The 20,329-nt window shown below is 35.8% G+C and overlaps 3 protein-coding genes across 6 annotated transcripts; 1 reads left to right on the top strand and 2 right to left on the bottom strand.

Moving 5' to 3' along the window:
* Window positions 1-849: 849 nt before the first annotated feature.
* On the top strand, window positions 850-3,801 carry LOC114167373 (TMV resistance protein N-like). Of its 3 annotated transcripts, none has more exons than XM_028052447.1 (3): window positions 850-1,409; window positions 1,495-1,755; window positions 1,888-2,545. In XM_028052447.1, the coding sequence occupies exons 1-3, from the start codon at window positions 1,089-1,091 to the stop codon at window positions 2,368-2,370; spliced, it is 1,065 nt and encodes a 354-aa protein (XP_027908248.1). In that variant the 5' UTR covers window positions 850-1,088; the 3' UTR covers window positions 2,371-2,545. The 3 variants fall into 3 exon arrangements, with proteins under 3 accessions (XP_027908248.1, XP_027908247.1, XP_027908249.1); XM_028052446.1 differs by having other exon boundaries at window positions 1,885-2,545; XM_028052448.1 differs by lacking the exon at window positions 1,888-2,545 and adding an exon at window positions 3,124-3,801 and having other exon boundaries at window positions 871-1,409.
* An 888-nt stretch (window positions 3,802-4,689) lies between these two features.
* On the bottom strand, window positions 4,690-7,293 carry LOC114167374 (toll/interleukin-1 receptor-like protein). Of its 2 annotated transcripts, none has more exons than XM_028052450.1 (2): window positions 6,358-7,293; window positions 4,690-4,947 (listed from the first exon to the last, which is right to left on the bottom strand). In XM_028052450.1, exons 1-2 carry the CDS (start codon window positions 6,927-6,929, stop codon window positions 4,875-4,877), a joined length of 645 nt encoding a protein of 214 aa, XP_027908251.1. In that variant the 5' UTR covers window positions 6,930-7,293; the 3' UTR covers window positions 4,690-4,874. The 2 variants fall into 2 exon arrangements, with proteins under 2 accessions (XP_027908251.1, XP_027908250.1); XM_028052449.1 differs by lacking the exon at window positions 4,690-4,947 and adding an exon at window positions 5,756-6,142.
* A 473-nt stretch (window positions 7,294-7,766) lies between these two features.
* LOC114167389 (TMV resistance protein N-like) lies at window positions 7,767-18,552 on the bottom strand. The gene is made up of 5 exons (XM_028052481.1): window positions 17,925-18,552; window positions 10,835-11,936; window positions 10,288-10,563; window positions 9,115-9,888; window positions 7,767-8,418 (listed from the first exon to the last, which is right to left on the bottom strand). The coding sequence occupies exons 1-5, from the start codon at window positions 18,389-18,391 to the stop codon at window positions 7,849-7,851; spliced, it is 3,189 nt and encodes a 1,062-aa protein (XP_027908282.1). The 5' UTR covers window positions 18,392-18,552; the 3' UTR covers window positions 7,767-7,848.
* Between the last annotated feature and the right edge of the window lie 1,777 nt (window positions 18,553-20,329).

Below are 20,329 nucleotides of genomic sequence, written 5' to 3'. Positions count from 1 at the left end.
TCTATCAAGATTCATGCAAAAGCCAAGTCAGATTCATTATGGAGTAGGGAAAAGAATTTTAAGATATCTACAAGGCACAAAGGAGTTTGGAATATGGTACAAAACCATGACTAACTCAAGGATCATTGGCTACACCGATAGTGATTGGGCAAGATCAATAGATGACATGAAGAGCACCTCAGGCTTTGCTTTCTCGCTTGGATCGGGAACATTCTCTTGGGCATCAAAGAAGCAAGCAACTGTTGCACAATCAACAGCTGAAGCAGAATATGTGGCTGCTGCTGAAGCAACAAGTCAAGCTATATGGCTTCGAAAGATATTCAAAGATATGGGAGAGAAACAAAGTGGACCTACTACAATCAACTGTGATAATAAATCAGCTATTGCAATGACGAAGAACCCAATACATCACAGTAGAACAAAACACATAGCAATTAAATACCACTTCATCAGAGAAGCGGAAACAAATATGAAGATACGACTTGAGTACTGCTCGACAGAAGATCAAATTGCAGATATCTTCACAAAGGCCTTACCAAGACCAAGATTTGAACTACTACGCGCTATGCTTGGAGTTACCGAATTTGCATCAAGGAGGAGTATTAAAGTATAATGCAAATTCTAGAAGAATCTAAAAAAATTATAAGATAGAGTTATTGAAATGTAAAGAAACTTCTAGAGTATTGGAGAAAAGCCTAGGATAGAAAGAAAAATCAAGAACATTCAACTATGTAGAAAAATCTAGAAGTATATGCATTAGTTCTAGCTAGGAGTTTCTAGAATAATCTATGGGTCTATAAATATCCATGTATCCTACCATTTTGTAATATCAAGAACAACTAACACAACATCCAATACAACTACTCCCAACTACAAATACACTTCTCCAACTACTACTTTCACACTCTACTATCTACACATTTTCTCTATCCCTTCAACTATCCCTTTCACAACCTTGAATTACTATGAGAAGCAAAACCAAAAGAAAGTTACAATTACCTTGCAAAAACGGTAGTTACTTTTTGTGGAGGACTACCTCTAACTCTTGAAGTCATTGGAACTTACTTTTTTGGAAGGACACAAACAGAATGGGAAATTATATTGTACAAATTAGGGAAAATTCCTCAGCACGATGTTCGACAGATATTGGAATAAGCTTCGATAGTTTACGCAATGAAATGGAAAAAGATATATTCCTTAAGGTATATTCTATCTTTGTTTGTAAAAGTAGAGCTTATGTCACGAAGATCTTAAATCGCTCTGGAGTAGTCGTTCTCAGAGAGCGTAGCCTTAAAAAACTTAAAAAAAACAACAAATATGGGATGCATCCTTGGTTACAAGAAATGGGAAGAGAAATTGTTCGTGACATTCCAAGAAAAGATGCCAAATTGGCAGCATCAGAGATTAATGTAAGAACATTCTTTCTATATGGTTTTGAAACTTATTTTAAAGTGTTTGCATTACATTTGTTTGTCTTAGCTCTTTTCATTCCAGGGGACAAAAGTCATCCAGAGATTGCCTGCGAAACTGTTTTTAACCAGAAGACGATGCAACGAAACTTATCCTTTAGAGATAAGATACAAATCAAAACCGCTGAAACTCGCTCGAAATCCTGGGTACCTTTCTAAGAAACGGAATTGGATCAGTTTGCATGGGTTTTCTTCAAAATCCCTACCTAACCACATTTATCTGCATGATGCAATATCGATTGATTTAAAACACAGTCTTCTACGACTCGACTGGGAAAAACTCCAGGTTTTTATCATGTGCCATTTTCTTTTAAAACTTTGCTTAAACAAAATTAAAAATTATCTGTTTCCACTTTTAACTAGTTTATTTTTTTTATTTTCTTCTATAATATCTTATCAAAAAACTATCTTCTAGAAGGTTTTGGCGTGGGTAAAAGTCCTGAATCTTAGTCACTCTAAGTACTTGACAGACACCCCTGACTTTTCGAGACTACCAGGTCTTGAGCAACTCATTCTTAAAAATTGTCCCAGATTGTTCGAAATACACCAATCTATTGGATGTCTCTACAATCTTATGCTGCTAAATTTGAAGAATTGCACAAGCCTAAGCAATCTCCCAGAAGAGATATATAAGTTGAAATCTTTAAAAACTCTCATTCTCTCTGGATGTTCGAAGATTAGCCTATTGGAAAAAGATATAGTGCAGATGGAATCCTTGATAATTATAATGGCTGAAAATACAGTTGTGAAACAAGTGCCTTTTTCAATTGTAAGCTCCAAAAGCATGGGATATATATCCCTACGAAGATTTGAGGGATTATCACATAATCTTTTTCCTTCTATCATTCGGTTTTGGATGTCACCAACTATGAATCCTCTATCTTATATTCATTCGTTTTGAATGGATATGGAGGATAATAGTTGGGATGATGTTGTGCCATTGCTTAGCACTCTTGCAAAACTCCGAAGTGTTTTGGTGCAATGTGACAATGAGTTCCAACTATCTAAGCAAGTGAAAACTATTCTGGTCGAATATGGTGTAAATATGACAGAATCAGGAACTTCAAAGCATCACTTCAGGTCTTCTTTGATTGGTGTTGGAAGCTACAATGAATTTCTTAAATACTATCAGTAATAGCATATCTGAGGTTCTTCTCTTTCTTTCCTTTTGACTGTTATCTTCACCATCATTTTAGCTATTAAACATAAAGTAATCCTAGTGAACTCTCTGACAGAAAATAAAATTCAATACAAAACTTTTAACTCCCTTCGCTTCTATTTCTGCACAACGCCATGGAAAAAATTTTATTTTAATAATCAACTAATAATGTGATTATGACTATGTTAAGTACTAGGAAATTGATTTCCATTTTCTTGCTTTACTTCCCTCATGAATGTTTTATTCCTAGTGATCGTAAACTGAAAGAGATGAAAACAGAAATGCGTATTAAATCCCTAACGACATGATGGTGATGTATATACATAACAAAACTATTAACCAAATTTCCTTAGACCAATTACCCTTGCTATGTTTTAATTATGTATTGCATTGTTGTTGATTACAGATGCTGATTTTGTACAAAAATAGTGATTGCAAAAGAAAACTCCAATAACAAAATTAGATAAATGACTAAGCTTTTATCTCCTGATATAGGTATTGGCAAGCAATGAGTCATGTGTTGTTTCACTCCCAGGTGACAATGATCCTTATTGGTTGGCCTATACGGGAGAGGGACAGTCTGTTTCTTTCACGGTGCCTCGAGATCGTGACTTAAAGGGAATGATTTTGTGCGTTGTTTATTTATCAACACCTGGAATCATGGTAACCGAATGTCTTACAAGTGTCTTAATTGTTAATTACACAAAGTGCACAAGCCATATACACAACCATGGCACAATAAATTCCTTTAATGTTGAAGATTGGCATGGCATAATGTCAAATTTAGGGTTTGGAGACAATGTGGAGATTTTTGTGAGTTTTGGTCATGGATTGGTGCTCAAGAACACAGCTGTATATCTTATATATGGTGAATCAAAAGACTTAGAAAGAGAGCTTGCGCCAAAGAAAAATTCCCTCATTAGATTTATAAAGAAAATTATAATATGACTTGGTAAGTCATTTATCCTATTTAAGAACAACATGATCCCTTTAGTTATGGAATTAATTGTAGTGTCCTTGATTTCTATTTTCTTTTTTGCATCCTTTCCTTGTTTTTTTTTCTCTAGAGAAGCTTATAGTTAAGAAATTCATCTTTATTTTACCCTGTTTCACTCTTCACGAGGCTTTACCTGAGCTGTTTATAGCACTTATTTTCTCGTTTACTTTTGTCAATTCTTTTCCGTTTTAGCATATGATATTTTACTAAGAAATCCTCTTAAAGTATCGCATTTCATTATGTAATACTTGTTTACTTTTTGTTGGTTAAGAAGGGTACATATTACCTCTGCTAGGAATATTTTATAAAACCAGGTTAGTTATTACCTTATGGAGAAGAAAGAGCTCTCCATGGTTGTTGCATTTCTAAAAGGCACTCTATTTGGTTTAGTGCTAAGATCTTCCTGATTGACTTGTTCTAATCCTAGACGTCAACTTATTCCATGAACACGCTACACATTGTTTCACTTGCTACATAGTGTTTCATAGAAGGATTATCTAGTTTCTAAAAAAAAAGTTATTGCAATCTTTTAATTAATATCATTGAGGATAAACACAAGTGAATACAAGAAATTTAATATAAAACTTGATGTCATGCCACAAATTAACGTGATTTGTGATGTTCAATTGTTCATGAGATGGATCCTTAACTTTGTTGAATATTAAATATTGGAAGGGAGAGAATGTTGGTGCCCAGCACCTTATAACAATTGTTCTTTGTATACTTGTATTGATTGTATGTGATCGTATGTGATGATGACACAAAGATGTTACATGCATTTATAATGACTATAGTTTCTAAAAATATTATACCTAACTATAATTTCACCTCAAACTAATATAGTAAATACATAAATAAAATAACTTTTTTCGTTAAATGAAGGTAAATAGAGAAATAAGCATTGTTATTTTAACACTCCCCCTCAATGAGTATTCTCTACAAGATCATACCAAGTTGTCTTCTGAACTCTTCAAATTTTGAATTACTTAGACCTTTGGTAAATACATCTGCAATCTCAGTTTCAGTACTAACATACTTCATTTATATTTCACCTCGTAGCACTTTTTCTGAAATGAAATGATAATGCACCTCAACATTCTTGGTTCTAGCATGAAAAATAGGGTTCTCTTCCAAACGAATTGCAGACTACTGATCACAATATAATTTAACTGCATAATTAGCCGGTTGATGCAAATCTTGTAACAACTGTATTAACCACGTACATTCCTGAGCTGCCATACCCGCTGCTCTATACTCGACTTCTGTACTGGACAAAGAAATTGTTGGTTGTCTCTTGCCACACCAAGACACAATTCGTAATCCTAGTGAAAACATATAATCAGTAGTCGAACGACGAGTGTCATGATCACCAACATAATCTGCATCGCAATATCCTATTACTTCACAACTTACATTTTTCTTGAAAAGTATTCCATGATAAATGGTACCTTTCACCTATCTCAAAACTCGACGCATAGGTTCCATATGCATCTTTTTAAGATTTTGCATGAACCGAGGCATATGATATTTGCTTGGAAACTTTTATGTTTAAATTCATATCGAATTTTATTGTAGATGGCTTTGGTTTGTAAGCACCTTTTGTTTGTTTTCTTAGAAACACAATACATGCACACACTACAAGTAAATCGTGTACTACTGACGGCAATTTTTGCTGGTAATTGATGATATCTGTTGGTAAATAGTAATTACTAACAGATTTTTGACTAGCGGAATTTTGTTGTAATTGACTTGTGTGCAATATTTATTAACTGATATATATATATATATATATATATCCATCGGTAATTGAAATATTTACCGACAGACACAAGATCAGTCGGTAAAGCAATTACAACTAATATCGACAGATGCATTCGTCGATAAATAATAATCAAATTGCAAAGTTTGTTTTGCATGTGTGCTTACCACACACAACAAACAATAACAAACCTGCAAACCACAAATATCCCGAAACAGACCTGCCAATAATAAAATCTTATCCATTCCAAACAATTATATATCTAATTTAACTCCAAAATTAAACGTAAACATATATCACAATATTAATGAAACATAATATCTATGTATGTAAACATAAAGTGAAGTAGTATCAAATTCTTATTACTCAATCAAACTAAAAACTAATCCTCAATAATTGTCATGTATGGTCGTAATAGTCTATATAGTCATTAGAATCAGAGTCCTCTCCCACAGTCTATGTTGGCTCTGGTATTGAATTGGACTAGACTGGTGTAGGCTGGACTGGTGCAGGCTGGACTAGGCTAGACTGGACTACTGTAAGCTGGACTAGGCTGGACTTATGCAGGCTACTGCTGGGACGATGTTAGGTTGGACTGAGGTTGCTGAAGGGCCTGGTGGTCAAGAGGCAGCGATGTCAAGACTAGATTGTGCACACGACATTTCAATCCAACTGGAAAGTTTGTGGTACACATGCATGTTCTATCTAGTCTTTCCAAAACTTCACTAACAATTTCCTTCACGATAACATTTTCATTTCTAAAAAAAAAGAAAAAGAAGAGAAAAATGATAATGGATACAAATTATAATAAGATAAAATCGAAGTTCCATAAAGCCACTAGACATTTAAATTAAGTATTAGAAGAAAAAGATATTATTTCATCCTTAGGAATTGAAAACATATAAGAAAGAATAATAGATGGATAGAAAAAAAATCTGATAATTAAAAAAAGAAACAAAAAGCATATGCATACCTGTAATCCGAAACATTCCAGCCTGCCAAACCTTCTGCTTCCCTCAGTGCTTTCTTCCGTTTCCCTTGTTTCACCCGGTGGAGGTCACTACCATATTCAAAAATGACTTCGTAAGAAACACCGCTCCGGCTACGTAGAGACGAAGGGTTAACGTCGTAAAATACTGGCAAAACCACTTGACCTCTAAAAGCATGGCATTCCATGATTTTGACGAGTTCGTCAAGACACCATGTAGAGCAAATGTAGTTTCCGGAGAAAACAACAATGGAAATTTGAGACACTTCTATTGCATGAAACAGTTCTGTTAGCCGTTGTCCCTTGGAAAGCTTCTCATCGTCCTGAAAAGTGTTGACCCCGGCATTTGCAAGAGCGGAATACAGATGAGAAACGAAATTCTTACGAGTGTCTGGCCCCCGGAAACTGATGAACACATCGTATATCCATCGGGGCTTAGATTTTGAGGATGATGAAGTGTAAGACATTGATTCAATTGGATGAAACACGACCGAGACGGTAAAAGCAAGTTGATTGAATTTGGTGTCGATACGAGTTGTAGGAGCAAGTGAATACATCGTAACTATGTTAATAAAGAAACTGCAACGATGTTATCGGAGCACACAAAGACAATTTCGATATGTTTTTTTTTCTTTCGCTCTCTACGAGGAGTAAAACAATAATGACAGCCGTAATGTTATAGAAAATATACCTAGGTTGTTTCGGCTCATGTCTAAGGGCCTAGCAAAGATGACAACGCGGCTTTATTCGGAGGAGTTGTTGACGTTGGACAGCTAAAACAACTTTAAAGGGAATTCTGAATAAGACGTGTGGATTTTATTTATACCTTTAAATGTAACAAATTTTAGTATTAGAGATCAATACTATAGAAGTAACAAAACCATTGTATATGAACAGTAGCAGCTTCTTGATTTCAGCATCCACAGTACCCTGAAAGAGCGATCAAACAAATAAAAATAATTAGAACAGAACATGGAAGAAACATATCATCCGAGAAAGAATTTCAGGAAGAAAATCATACAATACTTTATGTCTTCCCTTTCCAATACAAAAATGATGAATTTAAATTCTCTACAGGACTTCTCCGTGTTTTTCCTCTGTTATATCTTCAAAATACACTAATGGCTGTTATACCCACTAGCTATTAGTATTGTAAGCTTTTACTAAAATAGATCCCGTGAAATTTTACTTTATAGGTTATCCCACATAAAAATGTTTTTGTGTTAATTGCTTCCTCTATTATTTGTACTTTAAATTTTATTGTTTTGCATATTATTTATCATCTGCGAAATAAAAGATATTTAATTAAGATATTGAGAATGTGAATGAATGTTATAACAAATTAAACAATTAAAAAAAAAGTATGATTATATATATATATATATATATATATATATATATATATATGTATATATATGTATTCGTTCCTCTATGATACCACATTATACACAAATGGAGTGTCCAAAAACCCTTAATCTACTTCAAACATGAACATACTCTCACTTTTTTTCTAATTTTGGCAAATGTATTTTTCTTCGGCTTCTTTGCCTCCATTTCCACATCTGTGGTTGGTTGTGCACTCATTTTAGGTGACAGTATCACACTCAGCTCAGGTGATTCTTGTGCATTCAGTCCAAGTGACTCCAATCTCATTGTAATTGACTGACCATATATCAGATACACAGCTGTTTTCTTAGCGGTGATCCCATCACCAACACCTACAAAAATCTCCACGTTGTCTCCGGGTCCTAGGCTTGATATTACACCCTGCCAATCTTCATCACTAAATAACATTGTTGTTGCATGCTTAAATATCTCAATGGTGCACTTTGTGTAATTAAAGATGAAGACATTAGTAAGAGCTTGAGTTGCCATGTTTTCAGGGGTTGATGAATAAACAATACACAACAGCATTCCGTTCATGCGACAATCACCATCTTCAGGAACTTGAAAAGGTACTGAATGACCTTCCCCTGTATAGGCTAACCAATAAGGATAATTGTCCCCAGGAAGCACAAAATCATTAGAACTATTGGTTCTTAATACCTGTATCATGCAACAACACTTAGTTATTCATTAAATATGATATCCAAGTTTATATTGTCTGATATTATATACAGTGCACTTCTTAAAAAAATAGAACAAGGAAATGGATTGAAATGAATTCAGTCAACAAACAAAAAGCACCTATACACAATAGAAAGTTAGGAGCGATTTCTATTTCAATAATAGTTGTGAAACTCTCACCAAAATAAGTTGTAGAACTGCTATGTCAAGACAGACTTTTACTCTACTAAAATAATGACCATTTTCCAAAGTTGGTTCACTCACTATTACACCCTTTTTACACTTCTTTTCACCTTCCACATCCACTTTTTTACCCCACTTAAAAATAGATTTGATAATCTCCAACTATAAATTTTTTAAGACAATACTTAATAAATTTTAACATTGTCACCAAAGACTCCCAAAAGGGGAAGATATGGTCCTATGTCCTATCTAGGAAAGGAGATTGTATTATTAAATTTAGTTTAATATAGAAGAGAAATGGCAGAGTAGTGTTCCAATCCCAGCCAGAGAAAATTCACTAAGCCCCAAACTAAATGAAAAAATAAATGAACATGTAAGTAACCCCATGATATGCTTGGCAAGCAAATACATATTTTGTGAGGAAGAAATATTTCATGCATTGTAAAAATGAATAGGAAATGTAAGGTAGACACAAAAAGAGAGAGAAGGAACCTCTGATATGCTATTGCTAAGCATGTCGAAGACTTGCTGGTAGCTTCCCATTCCAATCAAACACGATACCATAGAATTTTCTGAAATTGGTGATAGATATGCATTTTCCAATTCAGAAGAGTTTACATTGCATAACTCATGCAGAATTGATCTTAGTTCTTGAGTTAGTTGAAAATCTGAGTCGCATTGTACAGAAATGCTTCGAAGTTTTGAAAATTCACTGAGCTTTGATAATAGGTTAACCAAATTAGTATCCTGTATATCCAAGGCAACTATAGATGTTGGCGTGATCCCAAATGGTTGAATACAGGATAAAGCTCCTCTTGTATGTGACATCCAAGACCATATGAGAGAAGGAAATACATTTCGTGTCAATCCTTCATATCCACAAAGGGATATATATCCAATCTTTTTGGATCTTACTATGGCAAAAGGCACTTGTTTTATACTAGTATTGTCCGCAATTAGAGTTGTTAAGGATTCCATTTTTCCTATAGCTTCTTCTAACTTGTCAATATTTGAACAACCAGAGAGGATGAGGGTTTGTAATGACTTTAACTTATAGATTACCATTGGAAGATTGCCAAGGCACGTACAATCCTTCAAGTTTAGAAGAAGGAGGTTATTTAGATCTCCAATAGAATGGTGTACTTCATACAAGCTTGGACAATCTTTGAGAATGAGCTTCTCAAGATTTGGTAGTTTTGAAAAATCTGGGGTCTTTGATAAGTACCTGGAATGACTAAGATTGAGAAATTTTAGCCTCTCCAGAAACTGCAAGAAAATTTAAAACGAAAAAAGAAAGATTAGCAAAGCATGTGGACAACTTGCTGTATTACAGATACATTTGATGTTGTTCTCCAATCAAATTTGTAGATTTATCTGTAATGCAATTAATAAAAAGCAAATTACTAAAGTAAAACTCTAAATTTGATTCAAGAACAGCACCAATTGTAACCGAGTATGAGTTTTTATCCAAATTAATATTGTCATCATAGAAATATATCAGGTAATATATATATATATATATATATATATGTATATATGTGTATATATGTGTATATATGTATATATGTACATATATACATATATACACATATATACACATATATACATATATATATATATATATATATATACATATATATATATATATACACACATGTTACATACCGGGGGCACCTTCCATACTAGTTTAAGATAACTATATTTTAAGTCAATGGCGACTATGTTTTCCTGATAAAAGTTTTCCGGCATGTGAGTTAATGAAAATGCTTTCCAATGAACCCATCTCAGTTGTTTGGGAAGACGCCCATAATCTCCAGCTAGTTGTACATGATCAAGTTGCAGAAGTCTGAGTCTCTTCATTTTCTCAAATGTTTCAGTACCGAAACAAACTCCGCTGGTTCTTTGCATCTTCAAAGCCAATCCCTCAATGACTCCTGTTCCCTATGAAAAATAAATGAAAAAACAAGTTATAAATAAGGAGAAGCATTGGCTGTTTTCACAAGAGAAAGTTAAGAACTGATAAACATAAGATGGAATTTAAGTATAGATCTAGAAGCTAAATACTTTGAAAAGGTAAATATAAATCCCATGGTTTTAAACCGAAACTTAGAAAGTTAAAATTCAGGAAATAAAAGTAAAAATTTTATTATGGTGCTCATGATATCATTTAGAATGAATGATAGTTCAAAATATAGTAAGAGAAAATTCTTACAGTATGTTCTGTCAATATATCAAGTACATCATCATGAACCCACAACCGACTGCGCTTCTGTGGTTCTAGTGGTGAACTTCCACGAACAATTTCTCTGCCCATGTCTCGAAGCAAATCATGAATTCCGAGTTTGTTATTCTTTTCAATTTTTATGAGGCTCCTTTCTACCAGGACTGTTATTCCGATTTCAGCATGAAGTCCACAGCCATTTAGTATCTCTGTGACATAGCCTCTGTCCTTACCAATAAAGAAGCAACATACATCAAGGAATATGTCCTTCTCCGTATGATCGGTTAAACCATCATAGCTTATTTTCAATTTCTCTTGTATTTTATCATTTGGTATTTCTTTTAGTTTTGATAATACACTTTGCCACTCTTTTACTCTTCTCTTGTATAGATAAGATCCAAGAATTTCAAGAGCTAGAGGTAGTGCTCCACAGTAAGTGACTACTTGTTTTGAGAGTTCAAGGAAACCTTCTGGTGGATTTGCTTCCTTAAAAGCATGCCAACTGAAGAGCTCAAGGGACTCAATCTCATTCATTTCCTCCACTTCATATACATGTTCAACATCAAGCATATTGAGTAGGCGTACATCTCTTGTTGTAATGATTATTACACTTCCTTGAGCAATCCCATTACTATTTGCAGATAGTGCATTTAATTGTTCAAATGTATTCACATCATCGAGTACAACAAGTACTCTTTTTGTGCAAAGCGTTTCCTTGATCATAGCTTTTCCCCAATCAATGCTATAAACCTTCACCTTTTCAGTTTTGAGGATATCTGAAAGAAGTCGTTCTTGTAAATCAATCCGCCCAAAATCTCTTTGCCAAACTTCTCTAATATTTGCTAGGAAACTTTTATGTTTAAATTCATATCGAATTTCATTGTAGATGGCTTTGGCTATGGTTGTTTTACCAATCCCTCCCATTCCCCAAATCCCTAATATATAAGCTCCTTTTGTTTGCTTTCTTAGAAAGCCAATACAATGTTCCACACGATATTCCAATCCAACTGGAAAGTCCGTAATAGACATGTATGTTCTATCTAGTCTTTCCAAAACAGCAGTAACCATTTCCTTCACAACAAAGTTTTCATTTCTGCAAAGAAAAAAAAATAACCCAAAATGACAACGCATAAAAATTATAACAGATCCTAAAATAAAGTCAAAGTTGCATAAATCCCCTGACATTGTTGATCTCCTGTCTCTTTTCCATAGTGTTCATAACAAAAACCGTGTTACTAAACGTTTTACAAGTAAATCAGAGTAAGATACTATTTGCTAAAGTAGTTTCTATGGCTAATACCAAAAGCAAACCTCAATGTAGAAGTAATTATGAAAAAAAAAGCCTTTTAGTGGAAAGAAAAGCAAAGGGAAAACGGAAGAAGACAACAACAAAAGAGGATGGAAAGAGAAGTTTCTACCTTGTCCACATTTTAAAAGGACAAACTATATAGAAAATTACTATTGGTTCAAGTCTAGAGTTAAATGTAGGGCTCGCAACTAGCTTGGTCATATAGAAAAAGGTTGCAAAAATAAGTCAAAGCAGTAAGGACATGGGAACTCAAACTGAAATGACTGATTTGGGAGAAATGAATTAGTCTCTTGGAATGGAGATACACTAATGTCATGCTTTGGAATCTAAATTAAGAAAATATGATTTAGAAATGTGAAGCTTGATTTTCCTCGTTTTGACGGTTCAGAAGTTCTTCAATGGATTTTCAAAGCGGAGCAATTTTTTTATTATTACAACACTCCAGATACTCAACGTATTACCATCGCTGCCATTCACATGGAAAAAGAGGTAGTTCCTTGGTTCCAAATGACTAATCGTTCTACTCCATTTCAGTCCTGGATTGACCTTACTCGTGCTTTAGAACTAGAATTTGGGCCATCTCCATATGAATGCACTAGATCTCAGCTGTTTAAATTGTCACAAACAGACTCTGTTCATGATTATTATACGAGGTTCACTACACTTGCAAATAGAGTCCAGGGCGTTACGAGTGAGGCCCTGATTGATTGTTTTGTTGGGGGTCTCAAATCTGACATTCAACGTGACGTCATAGCCCAATCTCCAACCACTTTACTCCGTTGTGTTTCTCTGGCCAAGTTATTTGAAGAGAAATACTTACCCAAACACAAAACCTTTCAGCATTCATACCCAAACCGTATCCCAAACACAAACCTAACCTCTTCACAGTTAGTTAAATCCACAAGCCTACCTCCCTTACTTCCTATTCCTACCAAGTCCAATTCCAATGACCCAAAACCTGGAACTGTAAAACGAATATCACCAGCTGAGATGCAGATTCGTAGAGAGAAGGGTCTTTGTTACACTTGTGATGAGAAGTTCACGTCTTCTCATAGGTGTCCCAACAGGACTTATTTACTCTTACAAATGGATGATGATACTGATGAGTGGCCACCAGATTCTCCTATTGTGCATGAAGAAAAAGCGGGGACTTTGCTTTTGGACCACCATCTCTCTTACAATGCACTTAAAGGTTCCTCGGGTCTCGGAGCTATGAGGTTCTGTGGTACAATTAATGGTATGACAGTCCAAATCTTACTTGCTAGTGGTAGCTCCGATAACTTTTTACAGCCTCGCATTGCTAATTGTTTGAAACTCCCAATTGAACCAGCCCCCAATTTTCAAGTCTTAGTTGGGAATGGGCATTCATTAGTTGTTGAAGGTTTGGTGAAGCAGCTAGAGGTGCTGATTCAGGGCCACTCCCTCCAATTACCGGTGTATTTGCTTCCGATTGCAGGTGCTGATTTGGTTTTGGGAGCCACATGGCTTGCCACTCTGGGTCCCCATATATCAAATTATAGCAAGCTTACTTTGAAATATTACAAGGACAACCAGTATGTAACATTACATGGTGACAGACCCCAATTGCCAAGGCCAGCTCAATTTCACCACTTGAGGAGAATGAATAATACTCATGTTATAGCTGAAATTTTCACCTTGCAGTACAAACAGGAGGAGCTCCCTCATGATAAGTGCTTGGATTTACCTCCAAACATGGAACCCGAATTGATGTTACTACTGAACAACTACAGCAGTATCTTTAATGTTCCAACTACTTTACCTCCTTCCAGAGCTCACAATCATTCCATTCCCCTGCTCAAGGATGCGCCTCCCGTGAAAATCAAGCCTTATCGCTATCCACATAGTCAAAAGCAACAGATTGAAACAATGGTCCAAGAAATGCTTGCTGCCGGAATTATCACACCTAGCACGAGTCCGTTTTCTTCACCCATTATCTTGGTTAAGAAAAAGGATGGAACATGGAGATTTTGTACTGATTATAAAGCCCTAAACGCCATCACTATCAAGGACAGCTTTCCAATTCTCACGGTGGATGAACTCATTGATGAGTTATATGGCTCTAACTATTTTTCCAAACTTGATTTGAGATCCGGCTATCATCAAATACTGGTTGTCGAGGGGGATAGACACAAAACGGCTTTTCGCACTCACCAAGGTCATTATGAATGGCTGGCAATGCCATTTGGGCTTTCAAATGCCCCTGCCACTTTTCAAAGCCTCATGAATGATGTTTTCAAAGATTACCTTAGAAATTTTGTTTTGGTCTTCTTCGATGACATATCGGTCTACAGTCATACATGGAAAGAACACCTAACACATTTGGAGCTTGTTCTTCAATTGTTGCAGCAACATCAATTATATGCAAAATTATCCAAATGTTTATTTGGCTTACAGCAAGTGGATTACCTCGGACATACAGTTTCTGGGCAGGGAGTAGCAATGGATAGCGATAAAGTTGACGCGGTGTTACAATGGCCAATTCCAGTTACTATAAAATAGTTGAGAGGATTCCTTGGATTAACTGGATATTACAGGAAGTTTATCAAATCTTATGCCATAATAGCTGCCCCTTTGACTGAGCTCCTTAAGAAAGATAACTTTATATAGGGAGTTGAAGCCGATGCAGCTTTCAACAAGCTGAAACGGGCCATCACACAAGCTCCAGTTTTGGCATTACCCGATTTTTCACAGCCATTCATCCTAGAAACAGATGCTTCGAGGATTGGTGTCGGTGCTGTCTTGAGTCAAATGAACCACCCTATTGCGTATTTTTCAAAAAAGTTGGGTGCACGATTGCAAAATCAATGCGCATATGCAAGGGAATCTTTTGCTATTACCGAAGCCATAGCTAAATTCCGCCATTATTTGATTGGTCACAAGTTTATCATTCAGACTAACCAAAAGAGCCTACGACCACTTACTGATCAAGTTGTTCACACACCAGAGCAACAAAAGTGGATCCATAAGTTGATTGGGTACGATTTCACAATTGAGTACAAGCCAGGTAAAGAAAATATAGCTGCTGACTCTCTTTCCAGATCGTTTATGATGTCTATATCTCAACCCCAATGGCACTTGATTTCAGAATTGAAACAAGCTTTGACAATAGACCCACAACTCAGCACTGTTATGCAACTTTGTTTGCAGAGTAAACCTCCCAACCCACATTATTCAGTGTCTAATCAATTATTGTACTGTAAGGGTCGTTTGGTTTAACCCAAAAGGCATGAATTAGTGAAAAAAATTTTGTATGAGTTACATAACACATTATTGGGAGGTCATTCAGGCTTCACAAGAACCTTACAAAGGATTGCATCTCAATTCTATTGGTCCAGTATGCAGAAAGACATTAAAGAATTTGTCCAACAGTGTCTCATATGCCAGCAAGCCAAGCATGACACAACATTACCTCATGGCTTATTAGAACCCTTACCCATCCCTGACAAAATTTGGGACGATGTGGCCATGGACTTCATCACAGGCCTTCCCCCTTCCAATGGGTATACTGTCATTATGGTTGTCATTGATAGACTGTCTAAATATGCTCATTTGGCCAGTTTGAAATCTGACTTTAATGCCAAACATGTTGCTCAGTTATTTATGAAGACTATTGTGAGGTTGCATGGATTCCCGAAGACAATCGTTTCCGATCGGGATAAGGTGTTTACTAGCCAATTCTGGCAACAATTATTTAAATTGAGTGGCACAACTTTGAAATTAAGCACGGCGTACCACCCTCAAACAGACGGCCAATCTGAGGCTTTGAACAAATGTGTGGAAATGTATTTAAGATGTTTCACTTTTGAGAATCCTAAGGATTGGTATAAGTTTTTGCCTTGGGCAGAATTTTGGTACAATTCCTCCTTCCATCACAGCACTGGAATAACTCCATTTAAGGTCGTTTATGGTCGTGAACCCCCAACATTAATCAAATATTCCCTCAATCTTGAAGATCCTCCTACTGTACAAGAACAACTTTTGCAGAGAGATAATATCCTTCATAAGTTAAAGCTGAATTTGCAGCGAGCACAGCAGCACATGAAGAAAAATGCCGATGCAACACGCACTCCCTTCCAGCTAGCAATTGGTGATATGGTGTTGGTTAAACTACAACCTTACAGACAACATTCAGTGGCTCTTAGAAAGAATTAGAAACTCAGTCTTAGATACTTTGGACCATTTCCTGTGATTGAGAAAATTGGGGTCGTAGCTTATAAGCTTCTTTTGCCCCCATCCGCTCGAATTCATCCGGTCTTTCATTGTTCCCAATTGAAGTTGTGTAAAGGGGAGCATTCACAACCTTATGTACCGCTACCTATTACAAACTCTGAACTTCAACCTGTTTTACAACCTGAGGCTGTTTTACAAACTAGAGTTCTTATCAGAAATCAACACCAAGTGCCACAAACTCTCATTAAGTGGGAAGGCTTAGATGAGCAGCAAGCTACCTGGGAGGATACTGCAGCTATTCAGTTGGCTTTTCCTGATGTCAACCTTGAGGACAAGGTTTATCTTAAAGGGGAAGGTAATGTAACAAATGTGGCAATGAGAGGCACTAAAGGAGGACAAAATGAGACTGAATCAGGTGAAAACGTGGCAGCATCAGGAGGAATGAGACGTAGCACCAGGATGAAAATAACTAATTCCAAACTAGCTGATTTTGTGTGGGCCCAACAATGAATTAAATAGTGAATCTGAGCGTGTGAAAGGCAGGCAATGAGTGGTCTGATTATTCCCTTCTTCTTGGGGTTCTGTTTCCCTTTCTGTTTTCCTATTCTGCCATTTTCTGTCAAATTCAGTTATTGCACCTGCAGGATGCTATTGAGCTCCTTGCTTTTCATTGAATAAAAGTGCTTTTTATTCCTCACTGTTATATTGTTTTAGTACCCCGTTACAGAAATGCAAGTAGTGACTGGCAGGAGGGTTAGATGATGTCAAGAGAACTTCAAGATATGTTTTCTCATTTGGTAGTGGTGTTTTCTCTTGGAATTTGTGGAAACAAGATGTGGTGGTTCAAACCACAGTTGAAGCTAGGTATATATCGGTTGCAACAGTTGCAAATCAAGCCATTGAGCTAGAAAAGTTTTGTTTGACATGGAGCAACTAAATGATGAATCTGCTGTTATATGGGTTAATAATAAGTCAATCAATGCAATTGCAAAGAATCTTGTCCAGCATGGTAGAACAAAGCATATCAAGGTGAAATATCATGCCATTAGAGAAGTAGAAAAATAAAAAAGAAATTAGCTTGGAGCATTGCACTTTAGATAATTAGATTGCAAACATTATGACCAAAGCATTTTCCAACGGCATGTTCGAATTATTAAGACCAGAGCTTGGAGAAAAATCTCAAGGAGGGGTGTTAAAAATGGAGACTTTTCTAGATATTTTATTTTCTGTTTTGCTCTGTCTTGTTAACTTGAAACTAGTGTCAATCAAAATTTTATGTAAGTTTGTTGTATCACGTTCATTAGGTAGAAAGCTATGTTAGGCCTTATTTTTGTGGATATTTTCATGTCTCTTTTCTGTATTAACCAAAGACACAACGTATTGCACTCAGAATTGAAGTTTGATAACTTTCCCCCTTTTTCTGTTATGCCACTTCACAAAAAAACCTCTTTCCGGTTTTTTCTAGTTTTAGAACTTGTTACTGTTTTCTGATTTCATAACAGAAGTTCACAGTAACTCCCGCACCCTGCTCAGTAGGATTCACTTACAAGTAAGAAATCCAAAAAAAAAGTATATGCATACCTGTAATTTGAAACATCCCAACCTACAAAACCTGCTGCTTCACTCAGTGCCTTCTTCCATTGTTTCACCCGGTTGAGATCACTATCTTCTTCGAAAGAAACATCGTTCAGGTTACGCAGAAAACTAGGGAAAACGTCGTAAAATACGGGCAAAACCACTTGACCTCTGAAAGCATGGCATTCCATGATTTTGACGAGTTCGTCAAGACACCATTTAGAGAATATGTAGTTTTCGGAGAAAACAACAATGGAAATTTGAGACCCTTCTATTGAATGCAACAGTTCTGGTTTCAGCTGCTGCCCCTTGGCAAGCTTCTTATCGTCCAGAAAAGTGTTAACCCCGGCATTTGTAAGAGCGGAATAGAGATGAGAAACGAAATTCTTCCGAGTGTCTTCCCCTCGGAAACTGATGAACACATCGTATACCCATTGGGGTTTAGATTTTGAGGAAGATGAGGTGTAAGACATTGATTCAATTTGATGAAACACAGGCAGTGAAAGCAAGAAAACAAGTTGATTCAATCGAGGGTACGACTTCCGAGCAGGTGAATGCACAGTAACTATTTCTTGCTGCACCACCACAATTACTAACTACACTTCACTTCTACCACATTGAAAAAGACTTAAACACCCTTCATCACTGTATTACATAACCACCGTCGCTGTCGTCATTGGGGCTTCCATCGTTATAACTATTACAAAGAAAGAAAAGGAGAAAAAATATGGATAAAAAAAACCATTTTGAAAAGATTTTTCCAAACGCATTTCATATGTTTCGAGAAGTTCTTTCAGAAATACGTTTGATAGGATTGTTCCAAAAATCTTGTTCCTTAAGACATTATACGCATTGCAAATCCGTGAAGTTTGTTCGGTGACATGTAATTTGGAAGTCACTTTTACCAAGATGTAAAATAGTCACTTTGAAAATTGAAGGAGGTATGCAAGAAATTGTGGGCTGTAGAAAGTAAAAACCTCTTACTTTGGGTTTTATGGGTTGTGATAAGGCTTGTACGGCAGTTTCTTCCCGCGTCACCATATGTTTCAACCATAGGACATTGCTTTGAGGTGGTTGATGAACCTTGGAAGCGATTACTCCGGCAAGGGTTTGTGGAGGTCGTGGTGATTTATCGAAGTCACTGAGATCTGGAGTAGTAGTTTCACGTATGGAAGTTTTTTTCTTTTTACAATTTTATTGGTTGAAATGGTGAGGTTCAGCTAACCAGAAAACGGAGTCCAGAAATATGCTTCCAGAATACTTAATCCGAAATCATAGTGGGAGGCGTGAACTGTAATCTGGAAGGGTAATTTTTACGGAATTTTGAAATCGAGAATGGTTTTTTTATTTTTGTTATAGAAGTTATAAAAATAAAATAATAAAACTTTAGAATTTTTTTTACTTGTGAAACAAAACTTTCTCAAACTATATTTTCCTTTTGAAATTCACAAGATTTCTAAAACCCTATTTCCGGAAGGTGTACGGTGAATCTGGTTTCAGAAAAACCCTTTCCAGAATTGTTTGATTTATAGAAAGACCGATTTGAAATAGTAAATCTGCTTTCCGTCAATATGGAAGTGTACGTTTGCATTCCAAAAATCGTTTTCTGGAATGGAATTGAATTTATCATTTTCGGAATGTCGGAACGCACGTTAACTAATTGTTGAAAAGGGTGTTTCGGAAACTTTTTTTTTAATTATAGTTTGAGTCCATTTTTTTTTACTCTCATCTTATACTTTATGGTGTAGTTTAGTATGAATCATTAATTTTTTTCAAAAAAAAATAATAATACATCAATTAATGACTCGCATTCAGCCATATCATAGAGAAAAAGGTTTATAACGAAAGTATTATGGATGAAGACTTACTTCACGAGATATCAGGCGAAGGCGAAGTTCACCTGGGTGTATGGATAACTAGCCTAGACTTTATTTGCATATCCCTATAAAATAGGACTACATAATAACCAACTTATTATATTAGAACTAAAACATAATATAAAACAATAAATATATTCTAAAATCAACCAACAATCCCTCCCTCCCTTAAACTAAATGCTACTGCATCTAATTTAATTTTGAAGCTTCAATCATGTCCAACATGCTACGAAGTCTTAAGAATTTATCCAATTTCATAGGCTTGGTCATAATGTCTGTAACTTGAATCTCTAATCTGCAGTAACTCAGTTTAACAGCTCCATCCTTCACCAAATCTCTCAAAAAATGAAACCTTATATCAATGTGTTTACTCTTTCCATGAAGCATAGGATTCTTGGATAGTTGTATGGTTGAGTTGTTATCACAAAGAATTAACGTATTGTCCTGGCTTTTAAGACCAAGCTTCTCCGACACCCTTTTAATCCAAATACATTGACAAGCACAATATGCAGCTGTTATATACTCAACCTCGAT

This window comes from Vigna unguiculata, chromosome 10, assembly GCF_004118075.2.
Source record: "Vigna unguiculata cultivar IT97K-499-35 chromosome 10, ASM411807v1, whole genome shotgun sequence".
NCBI lineage: Eukaryota > Viridiplantae > Streptophyta > Magnoliopsida > Fabales > Fabaceae > Vigna > Vigna unguiculata.
The sequence above is the reverse complement of the archived record's forward strand: the minus strand, read 5'-3'. Positions and strand labels throughout refer to the sequence as shown.

Excerpts from the sequence above, each read along its gene's own strand:
- LOC114167373 (XM_028052446.1), top strand. The coding sequence starts at position 1,089 with ATGGGAAATTATATTGTACAAATTAGGGAAAATTCCTCAGCACGATGT. Across the intron at positions 1,410-1,494 it reads TGGCAGCATCAGAGATTAAT|GGGACAAAAGTCATCCAGAG; the intron begins GTAAGAACATTC and ends TTTTCATTCCAG. Across the intron at positions 1,756-1,884 it reads TCGACTGGGAAAAACTCCAG|AAGGTTTTGGCGTGGGTAAA; the intron begins GTTTTTATCATG and ends ACTATCTTCTAG.
- LOC114167374 (XM_028052449.1), bottom strand. The coding sequence starts at position 6,929 with ATGTATTCACTTGCTCCTACAACTCGTATCGACACCAAATTCAATCAA. Across the intron at positions 6,143-6,357 it reads TGGAATGTTTCGGATTACAG|AAATGAAAATGTTATCGTGA; the intron begins GTATGCATATGC and ends CTTTTTTTTTAG.
- LOC114167389 (XM_028052481.1), bottom strand. The coding sequence starts at position 18,391 with ATGTCTTACACCTCATCTTCCTCAAAATCTAAACCCCAATGGGTATAC. Across the intron at positions 11,937-17,924 it reads TGGGATGTTTCAAATTACAG|AAATGAAAACTTTGTTGTGA; the intron begins GTATGCATATAC and ends TTTTCTTTGCAG. Across the intron at positions 8,419-9,114 it reads TTAGCAATAGCATATCAGAG|GTATTAAGAACCAATAGTTC; the intron begins GTTCCTTCTCTC and ends TGCATGATACAG.